A 12,893-nucleotide genomic window follows, 5' to 3' on the forward strand; every position below is an offset into this window, starting at 1 on the left:
TGAAACTTTCAGTTAGTTGACAAATGTTTGAGAGCTGCCTCTGTGTGAGACACTGTGCCAGGCACACAGGCAAAAGCCTTCCTTCTTTCCCACAGATAACAGCCATGTGTGTATGTTCTATAACTATGGGGGAAATCTGAGAAAGATAGAAATTGAACTAGACAAAGAGAGAAACCTGAGGGAACATGTCTGGGCAAGCATCAAAGGGGATGACAGTAAAGAGCTCCCAGAACAAAAGGGAGACAAAGCCTAAGATAACAAAGGACAAATATAGGATCACAAAGAGTAGTCTGACCACTGAAACAACTTTATTACTTTAGAATGGTTTAAAAAGAAAGAGTCAGGTGGGGTTTCCTATTCTAGAAACCATTCCCCACTACAACTTAGCTGGAATGGAATTCTAGACCCTTCTTTTCCAGTAAGCACTCTGATCAGCTAGGAAATTTGTAAACCTAGCACATTCTTCATCGGGCACAGGTGGGAAAAGGAGGGGCTTCTGCTCTCCAGCCAGATGATTTTCAAAGGAGATCAGAAAAAAAATTTTTAAACTGTCAAGTGAACTCCTTCTGTTACTAACTCTGCTACTTTCTGTCTGACCTTGCAGAGAGAGATTGTCACTTCTCTGGGCTCTACTAGCCTCATTTTTATTCCAATTATAAAATAGTAATTGTCACTGTATAACAATCTAAACAAAGGGTAACAAAAAGTCATGACTAGGCCTGCCTGGTCTTAGTCTCAAACACCAATTATTTGAGACTTAAAGTATTAATTCCACCCCCCATCATATTCTGCCATTAAAACTTAAGACTATTAAACCTGTTTTCTTTTACGTGGAAAATGTTCCTCCAAGTCTTTCCTTTAACCTTCTACATGTTATCATAAAATCACTCTAAGAATTCTGGAAGGAAGGGTAATATAAATCATAACAACAGAAGTACTACAATTAAACATCCCAACATTTTTATTGGATCAAAGTTTGAAGTATTCATTTATCTGCTTCACAGGGAAATCCTTCCTACAAAAAGTGATTTTAGCCCCCTTAGGACTGGTTTTACAGCGGAAACCCTGGGGTTGGGAAGATGATACATTACACTGTTTCTACAAATTTTCAGTGAAATGTCACTCTGTTCTTTCACGCTATTTGTCAGATTCAGTACGGAAACAATATGCAGCAAAATGCTGCAACTTTCTTAAAGATGACTTTGGACACCAATTCATGGAGCCAATACTTTAAAAAGAAAAGCCACTAGAACATGATGACTATAAAAGAAATGACTCATTACTTGGAAGGTTTTCCAAAATGAAAGTCAGCACATCTTCAATAGAAAGAACAAACTCTTAATTTCCTCATAACAATTATCCCATGAGTACCTTTTACTAAGGCTCATGAAAAATTGAACATCTGATTTGGTGGATCCTCTGTCAGGACTCCAACTCTCGTGCCCTACACATGATATCCTTTTATAAACACAACAGGCACTACCTCAAGTAGCGCCTTTTTAATCCCCAAAGCATTATTAAGAGGACTGTGTGTGTATAACAATTTGCAGTTTCAAACGTATTTTCCCATACTTTGCTTTATTTGATATTTTTAATAATCTTCTAAGGTTTCAAGGAAGTTATTAATCCCTCCGATTCTCATTGTCTCATTTGATAGATAAGAAAGCAAATGGCCCAAGATCAGAAACCGAGTAGGCTAAGTGTATTTCACTGGTGTGAAGTGTATTTTCCTGGAGTCAGAGAAAGACAGAAATCGTATGTTTTTACTCATATGTGTAACTTGAGAAACTTAACAGAAGACCATGGAGGAAGGGAAGGGGAAAAAATAGTTACAGACAGAGGGAGAGGGAGGTAAACCATGAGAGACTCTTAAATACAGAGAACAAACTAAGAGTTGATGGGGGGATGGGGGAAGAGGGAAAAATCGATGATGCACATTGAGGAGGGCCCTTTTGGGATGAGCACCGAGTGTTGTATGTAAGCGATGAATCATGGGAATCTACCCCAAAACCAAGACCACACTGTATACACTATATGTCAGCCAACTTGACAATAAATTATGTTACAAACAAAATAATAAAGTAAGCATTTAGAGTAGAACTAGAATTTGGGAACGGTTTCAGGAAAAAAAAAAAGTTTTGTGTCACCTTGGAAACAAATATTGCTTCCAAATGGGTTACTAAAGCCCTAATTATCATGTTCAACAAAATCTTCACAAGTGGCTACTATATGCCAGACCCCTTCTAAGACTAGACTTAGCAACACAATGCTCTGATCTTTTTTATTTAACTGTAAATAATTCTAAGACCAAGAAACATGTTGTGTAAGTAGGCATGATATAATACTTTTATGAAATTCATCTCTGGTCAAGCTTTCTACAAGTCTTACAACCTAGCCTTGATTAAACTGAAAAATAAAAAACAAAACAATTCTGTGTGAAAAAAAACTTGGTTTCTGGAAACACAAAATTAACACTGTGAAAAAGAATTAGTAATACTTAGCTACAAAATCTGGACAAACAGAAAAGTAGGGGGGCTGTAGAGTAGACAGAGATACTAATTAATCCTCAGGTTGGCAACGAGTTGCTATATTCCTCCACTGAGAAGGAAATAAAAGAGGAAAGGGGCCTGTACCAAAGCAGGAAGGGATTTCCACTGGCTGGATAATTTTCTAGAGTTAGTATCACTAAACTAAATTAGTAGTTACACAGCACAATAGAAGAAATGTTTATGTGGAGTCAGAGAGACCAGAGTTCAAATCTCAGCTCTGCTACTAAGTAACTTTGAGCAAATTATATAATCTCTCTAGGCCTTAACCCATCCACTGTAAAAGGGTCAGACTATCACTATCTCATCAAATGTGAAAATTAAATGAGATACTGCGTATAAAGACTAAGTATTTGCACATGAGCACTCAGTAAACCATAACTGCTACCATGAAAAGGCAAGGCAAGGAGGAAGTGAAAGAGCTAACGAAGGATAATGTGTTCATCAGAACAGGCTGGCCTATGCCGCAGCAACAAATGACACCAAACTTTCAGTGGCTTAACACAACTAAAGTTAATTTCTTGCTCACATGAGGCTGATCGTGGGTGTGAGCAACGAGGACAGCTGTCCACGTAGCTCGGTGTCCCAGGCTGCCTGGATCTCCACCTTAAACGTTCTTGCATAACGCCACGCCAAGGCAAGAGAACACAGAGACACACATACCACCTGCTAGGTGCTTCTGCCTGGAAGTGACAGCAATCACTTTCGCCCATTTATCGTTATCAAAAGCAAATCCTGTAGACGTGCCAAAATTTAAGAGGGTAGAAAAATATAATCCTTCATTATGTCCAAGAAGGGAAAGAGAACCAGAAATATTGGTATTAATAATGTTCACTTTGGTCAGGCTCTCAGAAGTTTTTGTGTAGTTCTAGACTCTTCCCGGTGAAATGTAAAACACATCCAGAGGACCATCCACGTCGATATTAGCTTTGAGAGTCACTGCCTACATGTCCTACCACATCTCTCAAACTTTTCTTCTACTGAAAATGATCTGAACTTTGCAAAAAAAGACATGACTTACGATGCAAACCCACTCGAGGAAACGTGAAAACACAGATTAAAAAAATAAAAGATCCCCAAACACTACATTAGGCAAATATAAATATAAATACACACACTCACACACACCACCTTTGTGGAAACACATCAAATAATTTTCTAATCCCCTTTAAAACTGGAGGAGAAAAACTAATACTGCTGACCAGGTACGAATTTTCACCACATTCATATTGTGTAAACTCAGACCACCAAGAAGGGGGGAGATAACAGGGTGAATCAATCATGTGATTAGGGGATTTCAAGTAAGCTTCTGCTAAATGAGCAGGTTCTTCAGAAAGCACAGGAGGAGGTGGTGACTGCGTTTCAGAGACATAAAAGAAAATAGCAGAAGACGTGAATTCCAGCCAAAATGGCAAAAACAAGCAATCTGCCACAGCCAAGAAGGCTCGTCAGCGTTCTTTTCCTGGAGGCACGAAGCAGCCCTGTGGCCTTGGAAACCTGCTGAGCGGGAACAAACAGGGACCACAAGTGGCCAATGATTGTTCATTTATATCAAGCTTTCACAGGAACATTTCAGTTAGATCTGAAGTCTAACAGTTCGCCCTGGGCACTTTATGTCACAAAGGGTAAAACACACTCTCAGAAAGGGTTTCTCTCCTAGGCCTCAGGGTTTTGCCTAGAAGCAAGCAAAAATCCAATGTGTCTGAATTCAAATGCTGATCCACACAAACCAGGAGTGGCTGCAGCTAAATGCCTCCAGGAAATGTGCGACCGGCCCTCTCTGCCCATCCCACATCCACTCCCTGGGCTCTTGCTTTCCTCAAACCAAGAAGTTAATTCACTCGTCGGTTCTTGCATTTTCTTCTTTCCTCCCATTATCCCTCTCCCCATTTTTCAAACCTGGAATCCCTGTCTTCTTCAGATAACACTGCCCGGATTCTCACCAGGAGGTCTGGCTTCCGGCAGCAGGAGCAGAGTGTGTTTTACCTGCCCATCCTGATAGCAGACAGCGGGCAGCCGGTACTGAGCAGCACGGGCACGCTGACCATCCAGGTGTGCGGCTGTGACGACGACGGCCATGTCCTGTCCTGCAGCCCCGAGGCCTACATGCTCCCGGTCAGTTTGAGCCGGGGCGCCCTCATCGCCATCCTGGCCTGCATCTTCGTCCTCCTAGGTGAGCAAGCGGCTCCCTTCTATTCTGTGGGGTCCCGCAAGTGCCTACTTCGCCATCACTCTAACACAGCTGTTCAGACCCGGTCTTCTACACCAGGCTTGGTGAAAAGGTGACAGAGGGAGGCCGGGAAAAAAAAAAGAAACCAAAGATAGTCCCTTCCTTCAAGGACGGGAAAAAAAAAAGAAACCAAAGATAGTCCCTTCCTTCAAGGAACGCGTGGCCTCTTTGGCCGGATCAAAGCACATCTGTTTCTCTGGCATCTACTCTGGGCCAGGATACCTTTCCATGTGCTGGGATTGATAAAACACACATGTCTGTCTTCACAAAGCTTACTTCAGAACAAAGCAAGCTCATTTTGACACCACAAAATCAACATGACAATTTGGGGCGGGATACAAGAAACCCCTCTTCTAACCCCTTCATTTCAAATAAATAGGAGATAAATCACAAAAGGATAGTGACGGGCCCAAGGCCAATTGTCAGAGGCAGAGCCAGAAGCGAAATGCAGCCCAACCCTACACTGTGTATCTCTGTATCTGGGCCGAAAAGGCTCTTCTCCTAAATGTTCATTCTCAACTTCTGGAGGCGGTGTTACAGAGAAGAGGGACAGGGTATCCTGAGGGGACAGGAGACAAGGGTAGGTGTCATTTTAAACAAGGTGGTCAGGGGCCCCTGGATGGCTCAGTCTGTTAAGCGTCAGACTCTTGATTTCAGCTCAGGTCAGGATCTCACGGTTCATGGGTTCGAGTTCCACATGGCATTCTGCGCTGACAGCACAGGGCCTGCTGGGGATTCTCTCTCTCCCTCTCTCTGCTCCTCCCCCCCACACACATGCTTTCGCTCTCTCTCTCTCTCCTTCTCAAAATAAATAAACTTCAAACAAGGTGGTCAGGGCGGGCCTCACTGTAAAGGAGACCTTTGAGTGGAGACCTGAAAGAAGTGACAGAGTGAACCCCATGGGCGTCTGGGAGAACAAGCTCTCTGGGGGCATTAGCACCCCTCCGAGGCACCACGGCCATCTAAGGGGGAGCAGAGACTACACAGGGCCCACGGGGCCGGTGTGCCACTGCTGCTGAAACACAAAGATGCAATGACAGGCTAGTGGGAGAGCACCAGCGAGACAGAACCCTTTATTCCTCCTCTCAAATCATACAATGAGGCTGCTACCCACCTCCCTTGCGTATCAGGCGACTGGAGCAATTCTTTTCCAACTCAACACTCAAAAACAAACAACAAAACACCTAAACTAACTCTGGAAACCACAAAAGCATCTGTACATATATCCCAACTCTTCTGATTGAATTACTTCATTGCACACGTTTTGCTTAGAAAAAAAGACACAGAAGAGAGTAATATTATTCAACGTGAAAGAACTCCTAGCGTTCTATGAGGAAAAAGAGTACAGCCCTGCGGATTTAAGTGAGAATAGACATTCAGAAATCCCCATAACCCCTTGATCCCAGGTTCACCTATACACCACGAGACTGAGTCACACCAGAGAAAGAAGGTTCTACAGCAAAATATCAGCACCTGTTTGAATTTCTAGGTCAGTCTATGGAATATGCTTCTCACAAAACATTTACAAATACAACATGTGGTTTGATTGTGTCGTTTTAGTTCAGTGCTATATGAAGGAAGAAGTAATATAAATAACTAACTTTTCTAAGTCCTCATTTCCCTGGATCAGAGAGAAGTGTTTGGTTTCTGCTCCCTGTCTGCACTGACAAATAACACCTTCCTGCAATTCCTTGATTGTCCGTAAGATGGCATTGGGAGTCCTTGAGTGCAGAACAGGATAAACTACAAGAGGCCTTTGAAGGAACTTGCTCCTAGGAGAAATTTCCAAACTGGCCGTCCCTACTTCTATGTTTGGAAAATGTCTGCATTATAAGTTTACCCTTGCCCACAAAGAGTAGAAAAAGCCATCATTACGGAAAGACTGATTTCAAAAGACTGGCACAGAGAGGCTCTCAAGCTAGAAATGGTGTGCAAGGAGCAATTTATATTGTGCTTCCCAAGCCCATTACGCCTTACCTTTTGAATTGTACGGAATAAATAGACAGCTTTCAGGAGCTAAACTGAGCAGCGCTATGCAACTTTATTTACAATCCTCACAGTTTTAGGCACTCTTATTTCTAAGAATGCACATCCTAAATTAAATATAATTCATAAAACTGAGTAAGATTCAATTGCAGTGGATCTGTCAACAAAATACACTTTGTGGAAAATTAAATAAATACAATTTTGACTTTACAGGATTTTTTTTCATGTCTCCAGTATGTATCTACTTCCTAGAAAATCTCATAGGCCCTTTGGACTGTGCCTATAATACTTAAAGAAAAAAACACCCCTAGATTGGACTCTCTTCTGTCCGGGAAGCCTTTCAGTTGAATAGGACCATGTTTCCCAGAATCTGATTTTCAGGGCATTATCCAATACTTGTTATTTAAATCAGATTACCTAAAAAATAAGATATTTTACCTTATTTTGTAAGATATATGTAAGATTTCTGTACAACAAATACAAGATGGACCAGGTCTATAAGCTGCCTAATTCTCTATCTTCAGAATTCTTTCCAGAAGATATTCAAAGACTTTTCTAATTTTGCTTCCTAGCATTTTCTAAACTACCACACTAGCATCCCAATGTAATCTATGTGAAGGTTTTCCAGGCCCCTAGGAAGAATTACCTGGCCCTGCTTCCGTATTCTCTTTGCAACACTTAGAACCCTCTGATAGGCCTTATCACTGCCTGACTTGCATTAACCATCAGTGCCCACAACCTCCTTAGATTACAAGTTATAAGAGCAAAAATCATCAGTGTTGTTTCTCTTTTGCTTTGCACAGTGCCTAAAACAATATTTGAGTTTAGTAACCATTTACTGAACCCCACAAACAGAGCACGTTCACACAGAATCCCATTTATCCAGCCTGCATCCATCCAGATCACGCCCCAGCCTCCCACACCCAGTTTAAGCCCCTACTTGTTTAGGGCCTTGTTAGTCCACTTCTCTGAAATCACACAATCCGGTAGTCCATGAGCTGTATTCTCGCACACACAGAAAACACACGAGAATATATCATTGTTTCCTGGGTGTGCATTCTGTCACCCAAGCTATTTGGGAAAATATTAGATACGAACATTATTAAATGCAATTTATGGAAAGCACCTTCTACACTCAAATTTTTTAAATCGTTACTGTGAATTTTTTTGTCAGTTCATAATCTTACTGGGCATACAACCAAATTCCACTTTTGTCCCCCTTGGTAAACTGCAGTTTTATTTTGCAATGTTGTCAAGCTGTTACTGTTCACGAGCTGCAACAAAGCGTATCAGGGGGAAAAAAAAATCAATAGCAGTTCTACGGCTAAAACCTCAACACACTTCCTGGAAAACATTTTCAGTCACAGAGATAAACAGTTCAATGGGATTATCTCTCTCTCCCCTTTAAACCCCAGGGAACACATCCTGGAAAAAAATACGTTTGTTGCGATAAAATTTTATCCAAATCTGCAAGGGCACATCTAACAGCATGGTGCTTCTGTGAGAACATGATGAATTATATAAAATGTCACTCCTCATTCCCTCCCTTCCACGAACATCACTGGAGCCAGAGTCCCCACCACCGCCTTAATGGAAGGCTGTCCTAAGAATCACAGTTTATTGGAAAACAGCCGTCACTTATACTTGTTTTTTGAAAGAGGTATAAAAAGACTAAGACTTGGATTCATACTTAGCCTATGTCTACATGCATACATATTAGTGTATGATATTTACACAGCAGGATCCTATTTACATACTAATGGTAAAAAAAAAAAGCCGTATTGCACCTACATAATAAGATTTCCACGTTATAATATGAGAAATGTATACTGTCCTGATCCCTGGCATAGGTTCTATGGCGGGCCACAAGGCTCTGTGCTTAGTTAACGGGATTGTATTTTGGGTGGCTGGCTGGACACATACCCCCACACAATTTCGAAGCAATAAGCTAATGCAACGAGACTTTACATACAACTTCTCCTAGTGGACCGCTTGGAAAAGAATAGAAGGCTTCGTGTGCCTACACCACCTGCCCTACAGAACGGGTGAGAACGAGGCCGACCCTGTGGTTTAACGTATCCAAACGCGGTCCCTGAGCTCACAGCCCAAAGAACTCTCCCGGTACCTGTGGTCAATCATGAATATTTCAAGTCACGGCACACACAGCCAGGTCTCTCGGGTAAATATCCTGTCGTCTTTGTTTCCGGCAGTGCTGGTGCTGCTCATTTTGTCCATGAGGAGGCACCGGAAACAGCCGTACATCATCGACGACGAGGAGAACATCCACGAGAACATCGTCCGCTACGACGACGAGGGCGGCGGCGAGGAAGACACCGAGGCCTTCGACATCGCGGCCATGTGGAACCCGCGGGAGGCGCAGGGGGGAGGCGCCCCCAAGACGCGGCAGGACATGCTGCCCGAGATCGAGAGCCTCTCCCGCTACGTGCCTCAGACGTGCGCCGTGAGCAGCACGGTCCACAGCTACGTGCTGGCCAAGCTCTACGAGGCCGACATGGACCTGTGGGCCCCGCCCTTCGACTCCCTCCAGACGTACATGTTCGAGGGGGACGGCTCCGTGGCCGGGTCGCTGAGCTCCCTGCAGTCGGCCACGTCGGACTCGGAGCAGAGCTTCGACTTCCTGACGGACTGGGGGCCCCGCTTCCGGAAGCTGGCGGAGCTCTACGGGGCGTCGGAGGGGCCCGCGCCCCTGTGGTGACGGAAGCCGGGAGGCAGGCGCGCGTCCAAACCCAGACGTTCTCGGCGGACGCTCACCATGGGCGCCGCCAACCGCACGAGCAATACTGTGCTGGAGAGCGAGAAGGGGGTGAGCGGCGAAGAGAGCTCTCTCTGGATCAGCTTTACTTGGTTACCTTAAGTTAAGTAATCAAAAGGAAACACAGGAAGAGGGGGGCAGTAACTCCAATTACCTTTCTTTTCTTTTTCCTTTTTTCATTTCAATTTTTTGTGACAGTGTCTGCCAGGGCTTGGAGCCCAGGGTTAAGTTCTGGCGAGCTTGGCTTTTCTCTGCCACTCGCCAAGGCCTTGGTCCCTTGGCCACCGCTAAGAGTTTCTGGTCTTACATACACAGGTGGCGAGTGAAAGAAAGTCTGACTCCTCGTATCCTTTTGTCTTTCTTCCTCCCTTTAAAAAAAAAAAAAATCTTCTTTTATTCTCCATTTAAGAATTTTGCTGGCTCATCAAACTGCACAAACCAACCCACACAAAAGAACACTGAAAGCTTGTTATTCGGTGAAATTAACCTACTTGTCCTGGGATGGATGGCATTTCTTTTAACCCTTTTGAGACAAGGTTAAGGCGAATCGGCCTTGCATGATGGGTGGGTGGGGGATGGGAGAAGGAAGAGGCATTGACTTTGTGCTCAAGTTTAACGGCTGAACCAAGAGTTGTTGGCATTAGGATGGCTCCAACTCCATCAAGTTAGAGTGCCCTGTTCTCTCGGCTCTTTAACGGTGCCCTTGCAAAATTGTTCAGAACGAAACCAGAAAATCTGCCTCTTTTGCACTGTAGATGTCTCTTCCATGTGCCAAATGTGAAGATTAGATGCTACAAATGAAAGCCAAATAAAAAGAAGTATCTGATAAAAGCATGGGTTAGAGGGCTTTCCTAATCTGTGTGAGGTCAATCCAAGGGATGTTTACATACTGTAGATAACCTACTTGAACAAAAATCAGTATTATAGAGAATAAATGGATGTAAGAAAATTACATGTATACGTTTTGTATATTTGTTAATAATTTTGGTAATAAATATGATGTACTGCATCTCAGTACCCTAGTGCTTCTTTTAATAAAAGCTAAGTAGAAAGGAAAATCTATGGCACATTTGTTTAACTGCTGAGCCCAAAGGAGGCTTTGTGATCTTGACCTAGCCTCAGGTTCCCGGGGCTGGAGCTGATGCATAAGGCAAAGGCAGCAGCAAAGAAGTATGAGGCTATGCATCCCTTTTCAGTCACTGATCATATGAACGTTGTGGTTCCTACCGTTAAGCTTTTCGTGAACACTCTTCATTCCCCCATCTCTGGAAAGAGTAAAGGATGATTTGGTAACATCAATGGTACAATGGTGAATTTTGCCCGTATTTTTCGTTTTGTGAGAGGGTTTTACACATAGCCACCAAGGAGGCACGTCACTATGCTACTTTTACCGCTGTTCTGTTGGTAGATCAAACATATACAAATTCATGTGTGCAGATAGGTACAGCTCACCAACACTGGATGAGTTCACAGAAGGCTGGGACCATATTTTTATTCTTCTTTCTTTGCCCTGCAGTTGATTGTGAACAAAAGTGTTTTCTGTGGATCTTGTTTATAGAAACGGATATCAAATTTTAATGGGTATCAGAATCCTGGAACACTTGTTAAACAATAGCTTGTTGGGCCTTACCTCCTCCCTGCACCCCCCACCCCCGCCCCAGATTGGAATTTAGTTGATCTGGGGAAATTTGCGTTTCTCACAAGTTTCTAGGTGGTGCCAATGCTGCTGGTCCAGAGATCACACTTTCAGAACCTATGGTGGATGGCCTCTCTCTCTCTCAAACATAAGAAGATTAGATTATCAGCCCACTTGCTCTGGAAGCCAACCCATCCATAAAATGGTGTGAATTTTTTTTCCGGTATAAAGAACAGTTTGGCAGAAATGTGTGAGAGGGCTGATGAGGGCCCAGGAGCCAGAAGGCTGTGCTTTATGGTCTATTATATGGTACACTAATAACCAAGTAAATTCGCATCATCAGCCTTCAGCATACTAACCCCTTCTTCCCATGAAAGCTCTCATAATCCTCTATCGGGGTCAATGGTATAAAAATAAACAAAGTTAGCAAAGAAAGAAAACATGAACTTGTGTTCAAAGTAGGCTCTACAACATACCAGCTATTTGAATGTGGCCAAATTAACCCCTATATCATTTTTCCTTTCTGTCACTAGCCATGAGGATAATTGTGTGACTATTTCACTTTGTATTGCGTGTGTTAAAAACTGAGAACAGCTGTTCTCCTAACCACAGGAGGTTATCATGCCCCACATCCTGCAAATGTGGTACCCATGATACTGGGCATGAAGTGATTAAACAATCTCCTGGAGCTTCTGGTCCCTGGGAGGATGTTTAATGGTGTGATACAGGAAGTGGGAGAGAAGCACAGAATGAGAGATCCATTTCAGCTCACACTCTAAGCTGAAAAAGATTTTCCCTCCAAATGGGTTTTAAAATTCCCTCTCCACTGCCACAGTTTGCCACAAATGCTGGCCCCTCTGAAAAGAAAACATTATCACCACCAGACAGAATGCAGGATGTGATCAGGTTAGGCAAAAGAGCTGTAAAAATATCCAGCCATTTCTTTGTTAAAACGTAAAGGGGCTAGCCTATAATTTACACGTTGGGGGAAAACAGGAACGTCCATAGAAATCCATTGATAAGACTGTCTGAAATTATTCTGGATCCAGAGCCCAAGCAGATAAAAATTATCAATGAATTTTCTGAATCAAAAACAGTAGAAAATCCCAACATAACAGATGGCAAAGACAAAGATGGAGTGGTTCACACAAGGAAGAATCTGTAAATCCTGAACACAAAATTCAGACAAGACAAAATCAGTGCAGGCACACTGATTACAGGTTGTTACTAGTTCACTAGTGATGCAGAACTAGACCTTGATGTCAGAATTCATAATATATTATTTATAGTCATGAGACTACATTAACATAGGATACACTTTACAAGTAGCTCTTGTTGCAGATGGACTTATTCTCAAGTCCATTTGTCATCTTTGTAATGGAGCTAAAGAACTCTAAATATTTTTATGCATAAGCGCCTGGATTTGGGAGGCCTTTGCTTGATTCTAAGGGTCAAGGTTCTGATCTAGGGAGTGGACAAAAGTACATCAAGGAATCCTTTTTAAAATTATCCAATAATGGGGCGCCTGGGTGGCTCAGTTGCTTGGGCATTCAACTTCGGCTCAGGTCATGATCTTGCAGTGGTGATTTCGAACCCCTCATCGGGCTCTGTGCTGACAACTTGGAGCCTGGAGCCTGCTTCGGATTCTGTGTCTCCCTCTCTCTCTGCCCGCCTGCCTTGTGCTCTGCCTCTCTCTGAGTCTCAAAAATAAATAAATGCAAA

At 43.0% G+C, this 12,893-nt stretch overlaps 1 protein-coding gene across 3 annotated transcripts in view; it reads left to right on the forward strand.

Moving 5' to 3' along the window:
* The window catches only part of CDH20 (cadherin 20), a 207,156-nt gene extending 196,669 nt beyond the window's left edge, over positions 1 to 10,487 (forward strand). For 2 of the 3 annotated variants that reach the window (XM_027069091.2, XM_027069092.2), the window contains exons 11-12: positions 4,468 to 4,719; positions 8,973 to 10,487. In XM_027069091.2, the coding sequence (XP_026924892.1) occupies positions 4,468 to 4,719; positions 8,973 to 9,478 (758 nt within the window). In that variant the 3' untranslated portion in view covers positions 9,479 to 10,487. The other variant, XM_027069095.2, reaches the window with a different exon arrangement.
* The last annotated feature ends 2,406 nt before the right edge of the window (positions 10,488 to 12,893 follow it).

This window comes from Acinonyx jubatus, chromosome D3, assembly GCF_027475565.1.
Source record: "Acinonyx jubatus isolate Ajub_Pintada_27869175 chromosome D3, VMU_Ajub_asm_v1.0, whole genome shotgun sequence".
NCBI lineage: Eukaryota > Metazoa > Chordata > Mammalia > Carnivora > Felidae > Acinonyx > Acinonyx jubatus.